General features: G+C 42.9%; 2 protein-coding genes across 3 annotated transcripts in view; both read left to right on the top strand.

The window, feature by feature from the left end:
• The first annotated feature begins 2,113 nt into the window (after positions 1 to 2,113).
• On the top strand, positions 2,114 to 19,014 carry LOC128596649 (zinc finger protein 234-like). Of its 2 annotated transcripts, XM_053606239.1 has the most exons (5): positions 2,114 to 2,279; positions 7,576 to 7,665; positions 9,947 to 10,073; positions 11,330 to 11,422; positions 14,754 to 19,014. In XM_053606239.1, the coding sequence occupies exons 2-5, from the start codon at positions 7,651 to 7,653 to the stop codon at positions 16,850 to 16,852; spliced, it is 2,334 nt and encodes a 777-aa protein (XP_053462214.1). In that variant the 5' UTR covers positions 2,114 to 2,279; positions 7,576 to 7,650; the 3' UTR covers positions 16,853 to 19,014. The 2 variants fall into 2 exon arrangements, with proteins under 2 accessions (XP_053462214.1, XP_053462216.1); XM_053606241.1 differs by lacking the exon at positions 11,330 to 11,422.
• LOC128596650 (zinc finger protein 226-like) overlaps positions 11,396 to 22,203 on the top strand; it is a 27,793-nt gene continuing 16,985 nt past the window's right edge. Inside the window, exon 1 of the mRNA XM_053606245.1 lies at positions 11,396 to 11,422. The gene's annotated coding sequence lies outside the window, so the exon portion shown is untranslated. The remainder of the gene's footprint in view (positions 11,423 to 22,203) is intronic.

Genomic DNA, 22,203 nt, shown 5'->3' with positions numbered 1-22,203 from the left:
CACTTCCATATTGGCCCTTTTAAGTTTAGAACAGTAAAATAAACTTTTTCTTCTGTCCTGATTTCTGGATGAGAAATTTTTCTCTATCGTGAGCTCCTCATAGGTCTCCACCCTAACACCAATGTCAAACTGTTCAGCATTTACAATTACTTTGAGATAATGGGAAACATTAATTTCTCTGAAATTTGGTGTTTTTACCTCCGGTGAATAATACTGTTTAAATGAAAAGTTTAACCCAGGAAAATAGCTTTTCCATGAGGATAGGACTTCCCGTTTGGCCTTGACTCTCAAATGGTGGTTTTTTCCTGCTAACCCACTGATAGCACGGGGTCTGCAGTAGATGCTGAAACCTTTCTTGTACCTCATTGCCCTTCCCAAACTATTCTTTTTTTTTTTTTTTTGCAGTTTTTGGCGGGGGTGGCTGTGTTTGAACCTGCCACCTCCGGCATATGGGGCCGGTGCTCTACTCCTTTGAACCACAGGTGCTGCCCTCTTTTTTTTCTTTTTTTTTGAGACAAAGTTCCTAGGTAGAGTAACCATGGCCTCACGGCTCACAGTGAAGGGCCCAGGGGCGAATCCTAATCCTGCGGTGGGGCGGAGAAGGTGGGGGGGGGGGGGAACGGCTACAGTTTAAGACCATTTTTTCCCCTCTAGTTCTAAATGACTAATTGACCTTGGGTCTTCTGCAGAATGCCAGCACTTTATCTCAAAACTACTTGTAACATAGCAACCACAGTTTTTTTTTTTTTGCAGCCTGAAAAAAATTGTTTTTAACAAACTTTGTAGTAACTCTTTAATTGCTGGAAAGAGAGGGTTTTGACTGCAACACTACAATGTTAACTCCCACCCAGAGATGTTAAGGGCAATGGGAGACATAGGGGATATAAGAGAGACAGAAGATAAAAAGACTAGTTAGCAGGGGAGGAAGAGGGGCGGCAGAGTCGATTTTTCACTAGGGGCTGAGAGATTCTCAGTGGCTGCCCCCTGGGTGAAAGTTGGCCCTGGTGCCCCAGCCACAACCAGGGAAAGCCCGCTCTCCCGAGTCTCACAGCCTCCAGGCAGGGTCAGTTCCAGATAGAGCCAGCAAATCGAACATGCACTCCTTTGTTTTCACAGCCTCCAGGTAGGGCCAGTCCAGGATAGAGCCAGCCAATCCTAAACCTCCTAAGTTACCTCAGTCTCTGTGCCGACCAACCCCCCAAGTTGGTCCTGGTTCCCCTCCCTCCCCCTGGAAACCCAAAATGCATCACACCAAAGAGTATAAAACCCACCATCATCCCCTCTGAGCAGTCCTGCAGGAGGTACAGGCCCAAGCATGCTTGAATAAAGTCCTTGTTTTTTGCATGTGTGTCTGGTGATCTCTCAGTGGCGGATTTGGTCTTAACAACAGCAACCTCAAACTCTGGGCTTAAGCGATTCTCTTGCCTTAGTCTCCCATGTAGTTGGGACTACAGGCGCCCACCACAACACTGGCTATTTTGTTTGTTCGTGGTTGTCATTGTAGTTTGGCAGGTCCAGGCTGGATTCGAATCCGCCAGGTCCGGTGTATGTAGCCTGCGCCCTAACCGCTGAGCTACAGGTGCCCAGCCAAACCATTGAGCTATTCTATTTCACCCATTATTTTAAATTACCTGTGTTAGCCTCATAACATCCGATTATACTTATCCCCCTTTCAGTCATCTACTGACCCCTAAACAGTCATTCCCCCGTTAATTTCTTGACAATTACATCTTCTAATTTGTTCCCCTTCTACAAAGAGTCCTGTAATAATTAGAGGCATTTGGACTTCAGGAACTCAAGGAAACCCAACGTAAACTCCGTAAGTGTAGAAATCCATGTATTGCCGAAGAGGTCCGCACAATGGCACTGCGCAAAACGTAGTACCCGAGTAGTCCCAACACTTACCTAACGGAGGTAAAACAAGAAATTGTAGCCTTTACGCTTTGGCAGGCGGATCGGGGAATTCTGGGAACTGTAGTCCAACAGCCCACTCCCCAGAATCCCTTCTCGGTCCTGGCAGGTCAACCTGGGAATTCTGGGAAATGTAGTTCAACAACCCTCTTCGTGCAGAGTAACTTCCGGGCTCCTGCAGACAGACCGGGGAATTGTGGCAAGTGTAGTGAAGACGCTCTGTGGAGAAGCGCACCCTTCCGCCCCTACTGTGCCGGGTTGCTACGTTACATGCTTTGGTAGTCCCAGCCAGTTCCACGTCTCGCGGGCCCTTGCGAACTTCGTGGATTTACCTTTCGCGCCTGCAAGTACCTGACAGTCGATTTAGGGTAAAAGACGTCTCGGCAGAGAACGGCGGGAGGGTCAAAGGCGGCGGTGTTGGTCCTGCCTGCGGAGCCTTCTCGCCTTTAGGGTTGTCTTTGCGTCCTCTAGGGGGTTGGTAGTTAGTGGTATCGCGCGTCTCGCCTGGTTTGAGGGTTTCTGGGGCTCTCAGCTCCCTCAGCCTGCCTCCCTCCACCTCACGCGTGAGGCCACTTGTTCGCTGTATATCTTTGGGCAGTTCCTTAATTTCCCTGGACTTCTCCTCGCCGTTTTTTAAAATGGGGATTTTGGCATCATCCTACTACCATCCTAGTAGATTTGTTCTGGGAGCTGAAAGAGGTAATGCAGATGAACGCCTTAAAACCGTTCCTGTCTCCTAGTTTATGGTGATTTTTTTTTTTTTTTTTTTTGAGATAGAGCCTCAAGCTGTCACCCTGGGTAGAGTGCAGTGGCATCACACTCTGGAGCAACCTCCAACTCCTGAGCTCAAGCGAATCTCCTGCCTCCGCCTCCCAAGTAGCTGGTACTACAGGCACCCGGCCGCAACGCCCGGCTATTTTTTGGTTGCAGCCGTCATTGTCATTTGACGGCCCCGGCTGGATTCAAACCCGTCAGCTCAGGTGTATGTGGCTGGCGCCTTAGCCGCTTGAGCCACAGGCGCCGACCCGTGATCTCTTTTTAATATTAATTTCCTGAAAAGCAGACAGGTCCCTGGGTGGGGTCAGAGCTCCAGCGGTGGCAGATGCCCTTGTTCTCTGATCTCTGAAGGACTCTAGATTAATACTGGACGCCCCTTCCTCCCTCCCTCCCGTTTTTGGCCGGGGCTGGGTTTGGACCCGCCACCTTCAGCATTTGGAGCCGATGCCCTACTCCTTTGAGCCACAGGCGCTGCTCTGTTTTGTTTTGTATTTTAAGGTAAGAGAGGGTTGCTTCCATCCTGCAGGAAGGGAGGGGAGCATTTAACTTTTATCCAGCAGAACGACAGGATCACTGTTTGCCATAGCTTTTACTTTGCCTAATTTGACTTTTCAGAAATGATTGCACAGAGGTAGAGGTAAGAAAGGACACCCGAGAAGGTGTCCGAGAAGGAGAACAGGTCTTCTCAAGGAGACCACAAGGATACACTTGCAGGGTCCTCTCCATGGTGACTCAGCTCTTGGGAATTTGTAAACTTAAGTTTCTGGAACTTGGAAATTTCCAAGTTGTCTGAACTACTGTAGTTCTGTATAGGCTAGAATAGCATCTCCCCTTGATTCACACTGGTGAAGGGTACAAAGAAGGGTACTTGTAGGGTGGAACTTTTTGACTATCAATAAAAAGGGAAAGACCCAGCCATTCCGGGAGCATGGCCCGGCTGGTGAATAAAGCCCTTCCTCTTCCTCTTATAAACATGGTGTTTGGGTGCTTTTTCTCTCTGTTGGGCCTCCTCTTCCTGCAACAGAGGGAGTAACTCTTTGGCTACTGACAGCAAAGCGCCACGTGAGTATGACTTGTCATTTTTTTGTTCTACAGAGACCACATCTGCTGTAGGATATGTAATCAATTATGAGTGTTGATCATAATTAAACCTTATTTATTAATTTCAGTTCTTTCTTTTTTTGTTTTGTTTTGAGACAGAGCCTCACTTTGTCACCCTGGGTAGAGAGCTGTGGCATCACAGCTCACAGCAACCTCCAACTCTTGGGATTAAGTGATTCTCTTGCCGTAGCCTCCCAAGTAGCTGGGACTACAGGCACCTGCCATGATGCCCGCCTATTTTTTGTTGCAATTCTCATTGCTGTTTTAGCTGGCCAGGTTCAGATTTGAACCTGCCACCCTGGGTATATGGGGCTGGCGTCCTACCCATTGAGCCACAGGTGCCACCCAGTTCTTTTTTTTTTTTGCAGTTTTTGGCCAGAGCAGGGTTTGAACCTGCCACCTCCAGCATATGGGGCCAGCGCCCTACTCCTTTGAACCACAGGCGCCACCCTCTTTTTTTTTTTTTTAATTGAATCAGAGTCTCGCATTGTCACTCTCTGTAGAGGGCTGTGATGTCATAGCTCACAGCAAACTCTTGGGCTCAAGCTACCCTCTTGCTTCAGTTTCTTTGTTTTTTAGTGGAGACGGGGGTCTCACTCTTGCTCAGCTAGTGAGCTTAAGTGATCCACCTGATTCGGCCTTCCAGAGTTCTAGGATTACAGGTGTGAGCCACCACACTGAGCCCTGCTAATTTCAGTTCTAAGGACTTTGTACAAATAAACACATTTATGCCAAAAAGTGGCTCAATAGAGAAGTATTACTTTTTTTGTTATTTTCTTTTTTTTTCTTATTTTAAAGATGAGAGTGAGACACAAGGAGCATGAGTTATTTGCCTGTAGTCATCCAATTAATGAAAGGCAGAGCTGGGGTTAGAACATGGGCAACCTGAGTCCAGAGCCTGAGTTGATAGGATACATTCTCAGTAAAGCATAGGAGCCAGCTGAAATCAGGTGGGGAGGGTGGCGCCTATGGCTTACTGAGTGGGGCTCTGGCCCCATATACCGAGAGTGGCAGGTTCAAACCTGGCCTCGCCCAAACTGCCAGGCTGGGCGGCGCCTGTGGCTCAAAGGTCTAGGGCACAGCCCCATATGCTGGAGGTAGTGCGTTTGACCCCAGCCCTGGCCAAAAAATAAAAAATAAAAAATAAAAAAACCTGGGCGTTGTGGGGGAGGCCTGTAGTCCCAGCTACTCTGGAGGCTGCGGCAAGAGAATTGCCTAAGCCCAAGAGCTGGAGGTTGGTGTGAGCTGTGACGCCACAGTACTGTACTGAGGGCAACAGAGGGTGACAAAGTCAAACTCTGACTCAAAAAAAGGAAAGAAATCAGGTGGGGAAAGTTAGGATTTGATGATTAATAGGATCTCAGGAACAAGGCTCATGAGCTTGGACTTTCCTGAGTTTTTTTTTTGCAGTTTTTGGCTGGGGCTGGGTTTGAACCTGCCACCTCTGGCATATGGGGCTGGCGCCCTATTCCTTTGAGCCACAGGGTTGCCCCTAACTTTTCTGAGTTTTTAAAAACATAGTCAACTATTTTGTTTCACATTTCACAAATGTTTCATATTTTTATTTTTTTAGAGACAGAGTCTCACTTCATCACCCTGGTTAGAGTGCTGTGCCATCACAGCTCACAGCAACCTCCAACTCCTATGCTTAGTTGATTCTCTTGCCTCAGTCTCTGGAGTAGCTGGGACTCAAATATTTCATATTCTTATAGAACTGAAACACTGTATAGCATTCAGAAGTTACAGAAATATAAGGAGGAAAAAAAGTTTACCCATGAATTCAAGATGTAAAGATGGTAATTTAAGCTTGTAACATATTTCTATTTACTGGTTATTTTTATTTTTTATTTTTTGAGACATAGCCTCAAGCTGTTGCCCTGGCATCACAGCTTACAGCAACCTCCAACTCCTGGGCTCAAACGATTCTCCTGCCTCCACCTCCCAAGTAGCTGGGGCTACTGACGCCTGCCATGACCCAGCTATTTTTGGTTGCAGCCGTTATTGTTGTTTGGCGGGGCCAGGCTGGATTCGAACCCACCAGCTCAGTTGTATGTGGCTGGCACCTTAGCCACTTGAGCCACAGACGCCAAGCCTAGTGGTTCTTTATTTACTTAAAAATGTTTCAAATTCTTTATTGTGCTATTTTCAATGTTTTCAACTTTATCTGCCAAGAGAGAATAAACTAGTGAACTGCTATATTCTGTCATGCTCATTACTTTTCTTCATTTATGCCTATAATTTCCTCATTTTCAAAAACTTTAATGTAACATTTATATAATTTCTTTTCTTTCTTTCTTTCTTTTTTTTTTTTTTTTTTTGAGAAAGAGTTTCATTTTATTGCCCTGGGTAGAGTTAGAGTGCCTTACATCATAGCTCACAGCAACCTCAAACTCTTGAGGTCTAGAGATCCTCTTGCCTCAGCCTCCAGAGTAGCTTGGACTACAGGCCCTGCCACAATTCCCAGCTAGGTTTTCTACTTTTAGTAGAGACAGTCTTACTCTTCCTCAGGCCGGTCTTCAACTCCTGAGCTCAAGCAATCTACCCACCTTGGTCTCCCACAGTGTAAGGATTATTGGCATGAGCGACTTCGCCTGCCTTTTTTTTTTTTTTTTTTGAGACAGAGTCTCATTTTGTTGCCCTCATTACAGTGCCAATGGTGTCACAGCTCACAGCAACCTCAAACTTTTGGGCTTAAGAGATTCTCTAGCCTCAGCTTCCCAAGTAGCTGGGGCTACAGGCACCGAGCCTCGCCTGACTTTTGTGTAATTTTATTTCTTGTGGAAAGTTGTTAAAATAGTATCAGCTGAGGGGCGGCGCCTGTGGCTCACTGAGTAGTGCGGCGGCCCCATATACCAAGGGTGGCGGGTTCAGACCTGGCCCAGCCAAACCACACAACAAAAAATAGCCGAGCATTGTGGCGGGTGCCTGTAGTCCCAGCTACTGGGAGGCTGAGGCAAGAGACTCACTTAAGCCCAAGAGTTGGAGGTTGCTGTGAGCTGCTATGGCACTCTACCAAGGCTGACAGAATGAGATTCTGTCTCAAAAAAATAATAAAATAAAAAATAAAGTTATTAATTTTTTTAATTAATGAAGTTTTATGGGCAGTTACATTTATTAGTGGTTATTCTGTTGTAAAGATAAACTTCCCTTGTCCCCAGTGGCTTTATCCAAAACAAATAGCTTGTCAAAATAGATGCAGAATCTAGTTTTGTTAAGTTAAATGAAAAGTAAATTAACAATTATTTACTCCAGGTTTATTAAGGTGTATGTTATATATTGTAACATTTACTCATTTCAGAGCTACAATGTCATGATATTTAGGAACATTGCTGAGTGGAGAAACCATCACCATATGGTTATCTAATTTACTTTAGGTATTTTCATCCCCCGGTTAGATTCCTCATGCTCATTTACAGTTAATCCTCATTCTCACCCCACATCCCATCTACAAATCTTTCTCCTTGTATACATTCGTCTGTTCTGGACATTTCATGTAAATGAAGTCATACAATTTATGGCTTCTTTCACTTAGCAAAATGTTTCCAAGTCTCATGCATGTGGCAGCATGAGTCAGTACTTCATTCCTCTTAATTTCCAAGTGAGATTCCATTGCATGGATGTGCCATAGTCTGTCCCTTTACCCATGGGAGGACATTTTGGTTGATTGTGGTTTGGGTTACTATGAATAATGCTGCTGTGAACATTCATGTGCTAATTCACAGTAAATGTCCATGTTGGTGGGCGGTATCCCTGACCACCCTTGCATGTCTCTTTCTGCCTTCCTAGCATTCTAGTCATGATTCTGCCTTCATAGAAATTGCAGAACTTGGACTTTGCAAATTCCCAGAAGTAGGAAGAAAAATGGCCTCATTCAAGGTAATACAGTGTGTGTGTTTACTTTTTTTTTAATCACAATGTCTCGCTCTGTTGTCTGGACTAGAGTATAGCGGCATCATCACTGCAACCTCAAAGACCTGGGCTCACGTGATCCTCCTGCCTCAGCTGTCTCATGTAGCTGGGACTAAGTCATGTGCTACCATGCCTGGCTAATTTTTCCATGTTTTTGTAGAGACAAGGATTCACTATATTGCCCAGGCTGGTCTTGAACTCCTCACCTCCAGCGATCCTCCTGGTAGGGCCAGGATTACAGGCATGTGTCACCATGTCTGGTCAGTAGTAGAGTATTAACAGCCTTTCTTGCTGTTAAAATTTTATCTCATTACTCAAATTGTCACATATTTTTCTCCATCTTGGGAAGACTTGAAGAGACTGACAGGCATTGTGGACCTGTTTTATGTCAGAGTCTTACTTTGTCCCTTTTGAGTTGACTTTGTTTTTAGATTTTGTTTATTTTACTATTACAGTTGGCTCTTAGTATTTCCCCATTGAAGGACACTGTGGTGTGGTTGTCCAGAGTGTCCTGTTGGGTGATGGCATCCACAGGTAGGACGTTTCCTAACCCTAGCCCCCTCCTACGATGACCTCTTCTCTTCCTTACATGGCATCTCCTCGGGTGCTCCAAAATGTTTGGCACTCCAGGTGTAGAAGGACAGCGATTAGCATGGACATTATATAAAGTCTTTAAATTCCTCTATGACAAAAGTCATCTTATAAAGAATTACCAGAAAATTGGGGCAAAATATTGGGGCAAAAATATTGACTACATAGATACCAAAAAGAAACCAAACTCCATAATAGGAATCTTAGGCATAAGGAAAAATCCCAAGGGATACGAATAAAGAACATGAAGAGGCTAGTGAAAACAGAAAAAGATAAACAGCCAATAAACATTAGTATTTATTTGTAATCCAGTGAGAATAATAAAAGGAATTGTTTCTCCTAATCAGATTGCCAAATGGGAAATTTATAACCTGCTCTTAGCTATTGTATAGAGAAACTGGCGCTTATATTCTCTTGAAAGATTGGAGAGGTAGGAAAAAAGTTGGGAGGGAAATCTGCCATGATACATAGGATGATTGTAATTTTAAATGTGGTTTTTAAAAAAAATTTTTTTTTTTTAGAGACTTAGTCTCACTATGTCACCCCTGGTAGAGTGCTATAGCATCACAGTTCACAGCAACCTCCAACTCTTGGGCTTAAGTGATCCTCTTGCCTCAGCCTCCCAAGTAGCTGGGACCATAGGCACCTGCCACAACACTGGGCTATTTTTTTATTGCAGTTGCCATTGTTGTTTAGCTAGCCCAGGCTGGGTTTGAACCTGCCAGCCTCAGTACATGTGGCCAGCCCCATGACCACTGTGCTATTGGCGCCGAGCCTTTAAAAATGTTTTAAATTTCATTTGCTTTTATTTTAAATGGACATGAAAGTAAGATGTGCCTAAACTGTTCTTCACAGGTTGGTTGGTTACAAAGAGAAAAAGATGTAAAATTAAATGTTCGTTATTTAGAACAAACATAGATCGTCAGTGTTCCTTTGAATAATATGCAGTCATGAGATGAGATAGATAATGATGATAATAATGATACGTAACAGCCGACGTTTGTCAGGCACTTAATCTGTGCCTCACACTGTTCCAAATGCTATGTATAGTCCCTTGCTCAATCTTTGAAAGAGCTCTGGTATTTAAGAACTACTATACTGGGATCAAATTAAGTGAACTTGTGGAAGATCACACAGGTTTGAAGGGACAGACCCTTGTGATGTGCCGTGAGGCATGATGGCTCCAGAGTATGACACCGAATGCTGCAGTTAATGGTGCTGGTGTGTGCCTTGAGGGTACAGAAGGCAAACTCACCTGGTTGTTCTGGATGTGTCACTGAGAGCTGGTTAGTTTGGCAGATGTTAATGGGTTCCTATGTGAGAGAGGAGGAAGGTAGGTGTTCTCAAGTGTGTTCGTACTAAATTGTTAAATGTTACTGGGACAGTGGGTATTATTTACCAAAAAGTGAAATGTGTCGCCCCAGATGCATCATTTAGAGTTCTAGATGTTTACTTATAGATAGACTCACAGAGTAAAAGAATGAGGACTGTTGTCACTGCTATGCATTTGGTAAGGCTAGGGAAAATCAGAGTGTGGCATTGACAAGACAGGAGGGAAAGGGTTGGGATATCGAGAAATTGATTTGAATTATTTAATCTCTACCTTCTCAGTGCTTTTCTTTCCAAGTGGCTATTGATAATAAGTTTGATGTTATAGGAGGAACTGACCTTCAAGGATGTGGCTGTGGTCTTCACTGAGGAGGAGCTGGGTCTGCTGGACCCTATTCAGAGGAAGCTGTACCAAGATGTGATGCTGGAGAACTTCCAGAACCTGCTCTCAGTAGGTGAGAATGTGAACCTTCTTGCACCAAAAGTCAGCCTTTGAGTTACTTTGTGGTCTTTGGAGATCTGGAATTAGTTGCCCACATTTGTGGACCTGACTTTCCTATTACCAACTTTTTTTTTTTTTTAGAGACAGAGCCTTACTTCATCAGCCTCGCTAGAGTACCATGGCGTCACAGCTCACAGTAACCTTAAACTCTTGGGCTTTGGCAATTCACTTGCCTCAGCCTCCCAAGTAGTTGGGACTACAGGTGCCTGCCACAATGCCCAGCTATTTTTTGTTGCAGTTTAGCTGGGTTCAAACCTGCCACCCTCAGTATATCGAGCCAGCACCCTACCCACTGAGCTACAGATGCCACCCCTTATTACCAACTTTTAATGAGATAAAATAAGGTAGAAAATACCAGAGTTTGTTAGGAGGACTGGAATACATTATAGCAAAAACTCTAGCCAATTGCATGAGTGTTGCAAGATCCAGAGGGAGGAGATTTAATGAAAATTGACATTAGGTAGAAATAGTTTTTTGTTTGTTTGTTTGTTTGTTTGTTTTGAGATAGAGTCTCACTGTGTCAGCTCCAGTGCAGTGTTATGGTGTCATATCTCACAGCAACCTCAAACTCTTGGGCTCAAGGGATTCTCTTCCCTCCGCCTCCCAAGTAGCCGGGACTACAGGCGACCCCACAATGCCTGGCGATTTTTAGAGATGAGGTCCTGCTCTGGCTTAGGCTGGTCTTGAACCTGTGAGGCAGTCTACCCGCCTCAACCTCCCAGAATGCTGGGATTACAGGCATGAGCCACTGAGGTAGTTTCACTGTGTCCACCTGCGTAAAGTGTGATGGCGTTCCAGCTCATACCAACTTCAAACTCTTGGGCTTAAGTGATTCTCTTGCCTCAACCTCCCGAGTAGCTGAGAGTACAGGCACCCTTCACAATGCCTGTCTGTCTTTAGAGACGAGGTCTTGGTCTGGCTCATGCTGGTCTTGACTCTGGGAGCTTAGGCAATCCACCCACCTCAGCCTCCTAGAATGCTAGGATTACAGGCGTGAGCCACCATACCCTGCCAGAAATACATTTTTGTAGTATGTATTGATGCATTTGTGTTTGGATCTTGAAATACTGGTATCTTTTTAATAGATGATCCTAACAAAATGTTTGAAAAGCACAGCTTTTGATTAACTGATCCATATGCAATAAGAATTCAAGTTTCCAGTAAGTTGTATCTTTTGTGTGTTTTAAATATGTGACTGCATGTTCATAGGACATCACCCTTTCAAACATGATGTATTCTACTTAGAAAAGGAAAAAAGGCGTGGTATGGTGAAGACAGCAATCCAAAGAAAAGAGAAATCAGGTAAGAATCAAGTGACTGGGCAGCCTTGTCTATGTTTCTTTACCTTTTATTCAGCTGTTGCTGTCATTTGGTCCAAATTGCCAAGCCTCTTTCCCAAACTACTGCAACAGCCTTTGTACTGGGTGCCCTGTGTCCACCCTGAGTAGTATAAAGTCTGTCCTTCTATAAGCTATTTCCATTTGCAGCCAGAGTAATCTTTTGGAAGTGGAAGTCAAATTGCCATTCCTCTGCTCAAAACCTTTAACGGCTTCTTATTTTTCTTAAAGTTGAAGAGTCTTAAAGTACCTCATAGAACCCTATGTGGTCTATTCCTCATCCCCCATTGCTTGTGTGACCACACCTCCTATCTTCTCCTCTTTGTCTCTCTACTATTTTTCAGATCTGTCAAGGACACTGTATTTCATATTGCTGCCATAACAAATTCCCACATAGTTAAGCAGATTAAACAACACAAATGTATTATCTTTCAGTTATTATGTTTGAAGTCCAACGTGAGTCTCAATGAGCCGAAATTAAGCTGTCAGCAGGTCTGTGTTTCTTTCTGGAGGCTTTTATCTTTCCTTTTTCAGTTTCTAGGGACTGCCAATTTCTTGGCTTGTGGTCCCCTTCCTCCCTTCACAGCCAACTCCATTTCTTCTCTGATCATTCTATAGCAGTGGTTCTCAACCTTCCTAATGCCACGACCCTTTAATACAGTTCCTCATGTTGTGGTGATACCACCAACCATAAAATTATTTTTGTTGCTACTTCATAACTGTAATTTTGCTACTGTTATGAATCATAATATAAATATCTGATATGTAGGATGGTCTTAGGCTATCCCTGTGAAAGGGTCATTTGACCTCCAAAGGGGTCGTGACCCAGAGGTTGAGAACTGCCGTTCTATATTCCCATTTTCCTCTTTCTCTTCTGTGACCCTTTCCGCTTACAAGGACTTTTTTGATTACACTGTGCCCACCTGGATACTATAGGTTACTCTTCTATTTTGGGATCAGCTGATTAGCATCTTTAATTTCCTTTGCAACTTTACCCTTTGTTATGTAACCTGACATATTCTTAGGCCTCCATCCATATTCTTTAGAGAACAATTATTCTGCCTGTTAAGACACTTCTACCTCTGGCTCAGCGCCTGTGGCTTAAGCGTCTAAGGCGCTAGCCACATACAGCTGAGCTGGCAGGTTCGAATGCACCCTGGGCCCGCCAAACAACAATGATGGCTGCAACAAAAAATAGCCAGACACTGTGGCGGGCACCTGTAGTCCCAGCTACTTGGGAGGCGGAGGCAGGAGAATCACTTGAGCCCAGGAGTTGGAGGTTGCTGTGAGCTGTGATGCCAGAGTACTCTATCCAGCGAGTGACAGCGTGAGGCTCTGTCTCAGGAAAAAAAAAAAAAAAAAGACACTTCTACCTCAAAGCCCTTATTTATTCCTCTGGAAAACTCAACTTAAAATCCTCTTGGCCCTTTCCTTACTTCATTCTGGTTTCTCTGCCCTGCCTTACATTTTTTCTCATAGGCTTTTATTTACTTGCATATTACCTGTTTCTCCCCACTGGAATGTAATCTCTAAGGGTGGAGGAATTTTGTCTGTTTTGTTTATTGCTCTAACTTCGGTGCCTAGAATAGTCCAGGTATCTAAATATTTGTCAGCATAATGAATGTGTTAATGGATGGGTAGGACTTCACTCAATTCACCTCCCAGCACTTTTTCACCATCTGACACAGTAAGTCACTGATTGTTTAATGTATGTCTTCCCCAGCACAGTGCAGCATCAACAAGGGAAGCATTTTAAAATTTGGATGTTATACACATTTTACATTTAACTATTCTCTAATCATTGCCCAGAACTCTGCCTGTCACACTAAGTGCTCAACATGTGCATGTCACATAAATAAATGAATCCCCATTTGACTTTTTGTGAAAATTAAAGCCAAGTCCTAGAAAGAAATCATCATTTTGAAGAAAGTTATTTGAAATAGAAAAAGGATGGAAAACTGTAATTTCGTGGAGAAGCTGAAGGGTGTGTGAGTGATGCGGTACATCGATGATGCTGCTAATGAGAAAAATCATGATGGCAAGACTCACTAGGGATGAAAAGAAAGCAGGAGGGTCTGCTGGTTCCTTTTGCATCTGTGGCTGTAGATTAATTGGCCTTTCCCAATAATTTTTCTGATTAAAAATTATAGCCCTCTAGTGAACTATAGTTTAAAGTCCTGGAAAAGCATTCAGAAAAAAACAAAACATGAACCCAAACTGCAAGGTATCTGATTATTTTTTGCATTGCCTTAAATTTCTTATCAATTCATATTTTATTATCTATGTGCATTCCATGTTTTTATACTGTACTATCCAGTATAAAAGTCAGTATATGCTGTACTATCCAGTATAAAAGTCAGTATATGCTGACTTTATAATTCCTTAGAAATGGCAGTAGGTTAACAGTTTGTATCATATTGTCAATTTTTAAATTATGTCTTTGGGCCGGGCACAGTGGCTCACACCTGTAATCTCTGTACTCTGCAAGGCCAAGTCAGGTGGATGGTTCAAGCTCAGAAGTTCAAGACCAGCCAGACCAAGAGTAAGAACCCATCTCTATTAAAAATAGAAAAACTAGCTGGGTGTTATGGTGTTTGCCTGTATTCCTACCTTCTCAGGAGGCTGAGGCAGTCAGATCACTTGAGCCCTAGAGTTTCAGGTTGCTACGAGCTAGGCTGATACCATGGCACTCTAACCTAGGCAAGAGAGCGAGACTCTGTCTGAAGAAAAAAAAAAAAAATAAGTCTTTGTGGCTCAGTGCCTATAGCTCAAGCAGCTGGGGTGCCAGCCACATACACCAGAGCTCGTGGGTTTGAATCCAGCCCAGATAAGCCGAACAATAATGACAACTACAACCAAAAAATAGCTGGGAAATGTGGCAGGCACCTGTAGTCCCAGCTACTTGGGAGGCTGAGGCAAGAGAATTGCTTAAGCCCAGGAGTTGGAGGTTGCTGTGAGTTGAGATGCAACAGCACTCTATCCAGGGCAACAGTTTGAGGCTCTGTCTCAAAAAAACAAAGAAACCAAAAAATTAAGTCTTTGTTTTCTAGCCTGTATGTCACATAGGATACTTGGTATGGTCTAATAGTTCTCATTAATGCCTCAGGAATAGCAGCCAACTAAACCAACTTTTGGTTTCTCTACTTATGTAAACCAAAGACCATGGTACTGGTGGAAAAGAAAAACTGGACCTTTTTTGGATTTCTTAAATGTCATACTCTCTCCTAAGTATGAAATCTTGAAACTTTGAACAGAGCCTTCCATTGTCCAAATCTCTGAATTCTCTGTCCTTATAGCAGACAAGATCCAAAGTGAGATGGAGACTATTCCAGAAGTAGGACTACATGAAGAGCTTTCCTACAGGCAAATATGGCAACAAAGCGCAAGTGATTTAAGCAGGTGTCAAGACTTTGTGATAAATATTTCTCAGTTTCCCGGACAAGCTGATTTGTCTTGCCAGCTTTGGGCAGAACTACCTATAAGTCACACAGGACACAAACTTTACCCATGTCATGATTGTAAAAAATCTTTCATTGATGTCTCCAGCTTTGATCTTCATCAACAGTTACATTCAAGAGAAAAGTCTCACACATGTGATGAGTGTGAAAAAAGCTTCTGTTATATCCCAGCTCTTCATCTTCATCAGAGAGTTCACGTGGGAGAGAAACGTTGTAAGTGTGATGTGTGTGGTAAAGAATTCAGTCACAGCTCATATCTGCAAACTCATCATAGAGTCCACCCTGTAGAGAAACCATTCAAATGTATGGAATGTGGGAAAGGCTTCAGCCGTAGATCAACACTTACTGTGCATTGCAGACTACACACAGGAGAGAAAACTTATAGTTGTGAGAAATGTGGTAGGGCCTTCATACATGCTTCCCATCTTCAGGAACATCAGAGAATCCATACAGGGGAGAAGCCATTTAAATGTGATACGTGTGGTAAGAACTTCCGCAGTAGATCAACACTTAGAACTCACTGCATGGTCCACACAGGTGAGAAACCTTACAAATGTGAAGAATGTGGTAAGTGCTTTATTCAGCCTTCACAATTTCAGGCTCATCGGAGAATCCACACTGGAGAGAAGCCATATGTATGTAAAATATGTGGTAAGGGCTTCATTTACAATTCAAATTTTCATGCCCATCAGGGAGTCCACACAGGAAAGAAACCATACAAATGTGATGAGTGTGGGAAGAGGTTCAGAATGAAAATCCAATATCAAGTACATCTGGTAATACACACAGGAGAGAAGCCTTATAAATGTGAGGTGTGTGGGAAAGCCTTCCGTCAGAGTTCATACCTTAAAATCCATCAGAAAGCACATAGTGTGGAGAAACCTTATAAGTGTGAAGAGTGTGGACAGGGCTTTAATCAGAGTTCACAACTGCAGATTCACCAGCTGATCCATACTGGTGAGAAACCATACAAATGTGAAGAGTGTGGAAAGGGATTCAGTCGTAGAGCCAATCTTAAAATTCATTGTCGAATCCACACAGGAGAGAAACCTTATAAATGTGAGGTGTGTGGGAAAGCCTTCTGTCATAGTTCATATCTTAAAATCCATTTGAAAGCACACAATGTGGAGAAACGTTATAAGTGTGAAGAGTGTGGAAAGGGCTTCAGTCAGCGTTCACGACTGCAGATTCACCAGCTGATCCATACTGATGAGAGACCATACAAATGTGAAGAGTGTGGAAAGGGATTCAGGCGTAGAGCAGAACTTAAAATTCATTGTAGAATCCACTCGGGAGAGAAACCATATAGTTGTAAGGAATGTGGGAAAGCCTTCATTCAAGCCTCACATCTTCTGACCCATCAGAGAGTTCACAGTGGAGAAAAACCATTCAAATGTGAGGAGTGTGGGAAGAGCTTTGCTCGGAGTGCACACCTTCAAGCTCATCAAAAAGTCCACACTGGAGAAAGGCCATACAAGTGTGAGGAGTGTGGGAAGAGCTTTGGTCGGAGTGCACACCTTCAAGCTCATCAAAAAGTCCACACTGGAGAAAAGCCATACAAATGTGAAGAGTGTGGGAAGGGCTTCAAGTGGAGCCTTAATCTTGATATGCATCAGAGGGTACACAGAGGAGATAAACCATATACATGTGGTGAATGTGGGAAGCACTTCAGTCAGGCCTCAAGTCTTCAGCTTCATCAGAATGTGCACACTGGAGAGAAACCATACAAATGTGATGTGTGTAGTAAAGTCTTCAGTTGGTCTTCAAAACTTCAGTATCACAGGCGAGTTCACACAGGGGAGAAACCTTTCAAATGTGAGATATGTGGTAAGAGTTTCAGATGGAGATCAAACCTCGAACGTCATCACAAAATTCATGCTGGTGATATATTTTATGAGAGTGGTAAGAACATCAGAGAATTGGCTCAGCACCTGTAGCAGAGTGGTTATAGCGCCAGCCACCTGCAGCAAGGCTGGTGTGTTCTAGCCCAGCCTGGGCCAGCTAAACAACAATGACAACTGCAACAAAAAAAAATAGCCAGGCGTTGTCATGGGCGCCTCTAATCCCAGCTTCTTGGGAGGCTGAGGCAAGAGAATCGCTTAAGCTCAAGAGTTTGAGGTTGCTATGAGCTGTGATGCCAAGGCACTCTACTAAGGGCAACGTAGTGAGACTCTGTCTCAAATAAATAAATAAGAGAATTGTCACAGGAAATTAGTTCTACAAAGTGATTGTTTTTAAAAACTCATGTACAACCTGAATTCTTGTAATCACATTTAACAGGAGTGGAAATACTTGTTTTATGTAAGTCAGCATTTAAAGCAATACCTCACTGTATCCCAGTTATCCAGAGACCACACAGCTGAGAACTTTTGTAAGTGATACAATAAGGACTTCAATTAGACCTTTGGCATCTATCAGATGTCACTTAGCAGGTATGACTTAGAAAGGAAGAGTTTGGTTTGGTTTTCAACGAAAGTGTAGTGATGAGGGCGTCAGAATGGATATCTTCCAGGGGTCTTCAAACTACGGCCCGCGGGCCACATGAGGCACTGTGATTGTATTTGTTCCTGTTTTGTGTTTTTACTTCAAAATAAGATATGTGCAGTGTGCATAGGAATTTGTTCATAGTTTTTTTTTTTAAACTATAGTCCAGCCCTCTAACAGGCTGAAGGACAGTGAACTGGCCTCCTGTTTAAAAAGTTTGAGGACCCCTGTTTAAAAAGTAAGCTCCATTAGGGAAGGAACTTTGATGGAGAATCTATACAACCTTAACATTGACAAGTGCTTGAAGGTGTGATCAGCATTTGTTAAATCACTCTAAAGGAGTAAATGTACAGTATTGAATACCGTACAGAGGGTAATACCTATACAATAAATATTCAGGAAAACAAACATTTTTTGAAATACTGAATATTCCAGTGTACAATACTAGTATGGTATTACCCTATTGGAGTTAACTCTTGTCCTATCTCTAGCCTGTGCTGCAAGTTGGGCGCTTATTGTTTGGGGCCCTGTCTAGTTTTCCAGGGGTTGTATACAGTATAAATTGAACCATCCTTTGTGATTTTTCTGGCAATGCATACTGAATAAGTTTTATTAACCTTACAATAACAGATTACTGAATATATACAATTGACTTTTTTTTTTTTTTTTAGAAACAGAGTCTCACTTTATCAATGCTGTGGCATCACAGCTCACAGCAACCTCTAGCTCTTGGGCTCAGGTGATTTTCTTGCCTCAGCCTCCCAAGTAGCTGGAACTACAGGCGCCCGCCACAACACCCAGCTATTTTTTTGTTGCAGTTTGGCTGGGGCCGGATTTGCACCCACCACCCTCCATATATGAGACCAGCACTCTACTCACTGAGCCACAGGCACCGCCCTACCTTTGACTTTTTATCCTTTAATGTTACATCAGTGGCTAACTATAACACTTTTAAAGTGTTATAAGTAGTTAATGAATGATAAAATAAATTACCTTTATCAACCTTGAATATATTTGGTTTCTAACGCCTGGCATTTCTTGAAATGCTTGCCTTCCTATTGCGGTACTATTCTCTTAACAAAACTTCACAAGTAAGGCTGTGTTATGTTCTTACCCTATACCCGTGAAGCAAATATATAAAAAAACAACAACGGGCGGTGCCTGTGGCTCAAGGAGTAGGGCGCCGGTCCCATATGCCGGAGGTGGCATACCCAGCCCCGGCCAAAAACCACAGAAAAAAAAAAAAAAACATAGAAATTTGTTAATTTTATCAGACGTTTTATTGGGGCAGTTATTGACATTTACATGCTTTTGCCTATTGGCAGATGTAAATTATGTTTTTGGGAAAGGAGTATATAACAGAATATAGGTTGTACATCTCTTTGATTTGGAAATTATATAATTGGAATTTATCATTGAGATTAAAATGCCAAAATATAAGTAACATATCAATGATGGCACTGATTACTTAAAATGGAAGCATGATTTTTTTTTATAGGAATTTGAGGCTTTTTTTTTTTTCTTTTTGAGACAGAGCTTCAAGCTGTCGCCCTGGGTAGAGTACTGAGGCATCAGAGCTCACAGCAACCTCCAACTTATGGGCTCAAGCAGTTCTCCTCCCTCTGCCTCCCAAGTAGCTGGGACTACAGGCACCTGCCATAGTGCCCGGGTATGTTTTGGTTGTAGCTGTCATTGTTATTTGGCAGGCCCGGGCTGCATTCAAACCCACCCAGTCAATTGTATGTGCCTGGCGCTTTAGCCATAGGCACTGAGCCAGGAATTTGAGTTTTAATATATTTATTCCTATGTATGTGTTAACTTTAAGCCATTAAAATGACAGCAGGTGTCTGGTCTGTAGTGACAGAAGAAATATGCAGTATGGGCATTGAGAGTTTGTAGATTATAGACTTCATAATGTAAATGTTTGTGAGTGAATGTATGTGTGTGTCCACACATAAGATAATGTGTAAAGGGATAGCTTTCTTTAGTGATTTTCTCTAGCAATGAGCATTTTGTAGTGTTTTCTATTTTGTAATTTCAAAAATTATGTTTTTAGGCTTGGCGCCTGTGCCTCAAGTGGCTAAGGCGCCAGCCACATACACCTGAGCTGACAGGTTCGAATCCAGCCTGGCCCCGCCAAACAAAAATGACGGCTGCGACCAAAAAGTAGCCAGGCGTTGTGGCAGGTGCCTGTAGTCCCAGCTACTTGGGAGGGGGAGGTAGGAGAATCACTTGAGCCCAGGAGTTGGAGGTTGCTGTGAGCTGTGACACCACGGCACCCTATCCTGGGTGACAGCTTGAGGCTCTGTCTCAAAAAAAAAAAAAAATTATGTTTTTAATTTTTCTTTCAATTGTTTTGGGTTAATTGAGGGTTCAAAGAATGATGTTACAATGTTTGCATTTGTTTATTAAAGTCCCTCTTATAATTGTGTCCCACCCCCAAGAGGCGTGTCAGTGGCTAACTATAACACTTTTAAAGTGTTATAAGTAATTAACGAATGATAAAATAAGTTACCTTTATCAACCTTGAATATACCTTGAATTGTGCCCATTAAGTGGGAGCATACCCATTCTCCTCCCTGCTCCTCTCTGCCCTCTCCCTAGTTCCCCCGTCCCCTGCCTTGAATTGATTTTCTCTCATGTGGCTATGTATTAGATAGTCTATTGGCTTCATATTAGAATTGAGTACATTGGATCTTGCTTCTCCATTCTTGTGATACTTTACTAAAAAGAATGTGTTCTAACTCCATCCAGGTTGATACAAAAGATACAAAGTCTCCATCTTTTTTTTTTCTTTTCTTTTCTTTTTTTTTGAGACAGAGCCTCAAGCTGTCGCCCTGGGTAGAGCACCAGGGCATCACAACTCACAGCAATCTCCAGCTCCTGGGCTTAAGTGATTCTCCTGCCTCTACCTCCCAAGTAGCTGGGACTATAGGTGCCTGCCACAACGCCAGGCTATTTTTTGGTTGCAGCCATCATTGTTGTTTGGCGGGCCCGGGCTGGATTTGAACCCGCCAGCTCAGGTATATGTGGCTAGTGCCTCAGCTGCTTGAGCCACAGGCTCCAGGCCAAAGTCTCCATCTTTTTAATGGCTGAATAGTATTCCATGATCTAAATATTATGTTTTAATTTCTTATTGAACATCAGTATTACTAAAGTAGTAAATTATGGACGATAGAATTTGAAAAAATCCTAAATAATAATCCCTTACAGGCAATATCTCAAAGTATGATTGTTCTATATTGTTATATGGCACATGAAATCTAAATTTGCTAGGAAAACTCAGGATACCCTCTATGGTTATACTCACTAGGGTTTCTTACAGTAAAAGGATGCAAAGTAAAAAAATTTGAGCAAAGGGGAAGTGATTATGGAATGAAATTCAGAAGAAATCAGGCATAAGCTTATAAGAGTCCTATAGAATCATTCACAATGTATATATATATATATTTTTTCCAGCACTGAATTGTAACATGTCTGAAATGTCTACTATGGGAGCTTAGTGGAGTTACGGTGCCCTAGATTTTTTTTTTTTTAACTATTAGGTCATGTAGGCAACCTCTGCCTAGCTTGTACCAAAATTCCAAACTCTCAGAAGGAATGTAGGTAGTGTAAACTACTTTGTACAAATAGGCTATGTATAGTGAACCACTCTTAACAAGGAATTGTGGAAATCCTACCAAAATCTAAGTTTTTCAGACACCAGTCAAGGGCTAACTTTGCATCTTAGTCTGTTTGTGCTGCTGTCATAGAATACCACAGACTGGGTAATTTATACGCTGTAGAAACGGATTTCTCACAGTTCTGAGAAGTCCAAGAACAAGACAGGCAGGCTGATTGTTTGGTGTGGACTGCTCTCTGCTTCCTAGATGGCACCTGGTTGCTGCATCCTCTGGACGGGACAATTGCTGCCTACTCATGGCAGAAGTGATAGAAGGGAGAGTGGGGATTACATTTCAACAAGGGGTTTCATCATTCTAACTATAGCATGTTGCAAGCAGGCCTTCCTAAGGTGAGCAGTCTCAAAACTGATTTTACTGTTTTCTGTACACATTGCATCAGAAATCCAATATTTATGTTCTGTCTTTCTTTTTCGTTATCACCATATACCATATTAGGTTATCTTCACTCAAGGTAATTTGTAACATAAATCTCAATAGGTTAAACAAGAAAACATTTGTCAACCTCTTCCCCCCACCACAACTCATAAAACTGCAGGTACCTCCCAATGACCTGAGTCTGCAGATTGGTCACAAGATAAGTATAGAACCCAGGAGCTACCTGGATTTGGGGATGTTTTTTGTTTGTTCTTTGTTTAGTTTTAGAGGTAGTGTCTACCTCTTTTCACCCAGGCTGGAGTGCAGTTGCATGATCATAGCTCATTGTAGTCCTCTCTAAGGAGTTCAAGATGAACCTGGGCAACTCTCAGTGCTCACCTCAAGTGATCTCCCACCTCAGCCTCGGAAATTGCTGGGATTACAGATATGACCTACTGGGCCTATCCTTTTTGCTTTTGATTGTGGTTCATAGTCAAGAGGAAAAAGCTATTTCCTTTTCTTTCTTTCTTTTTTTTTTTTTAGAGACAATCTCACTTTATCCCCCTCAGAAGAATGTGGTAGCATCACAGCTCATAGCAACCTCCAACTCCTGGGCTTAGGAGATTCTCCTGCCTCAGCCTCCTGAGTAGCTGGGACTACAGGTGCCCGCCACAAGGCCCAGCTATTTTTTGTTGCAGTTTGGCCAGGGCCAGGTTCAAACCTGCCACCCTCGGTATATGGGCCGGTGCCCTACCCACTGAGCCACA

Source organism: Nycticebus coucang, chromosome 10, assembly GCF_027406575.1.
Source record: "Nycticebus coucang isolate mNycCou1 chromosome 10, mNycCou1.pri, whole genome shotgun sequence".
In the NCBI taxonomy this organism is placed as follows: Eukaryota; Metazoa; Chordata; class Mammalia; order Primates; family Lorisidae; genus Nycticebus; species Nycticebus coucang.
The sequence above is the reverse complement of the archived record's forward strand: the minus strand, read 5'-3'. Positions and strand labels throughout refer to the sequence as shown.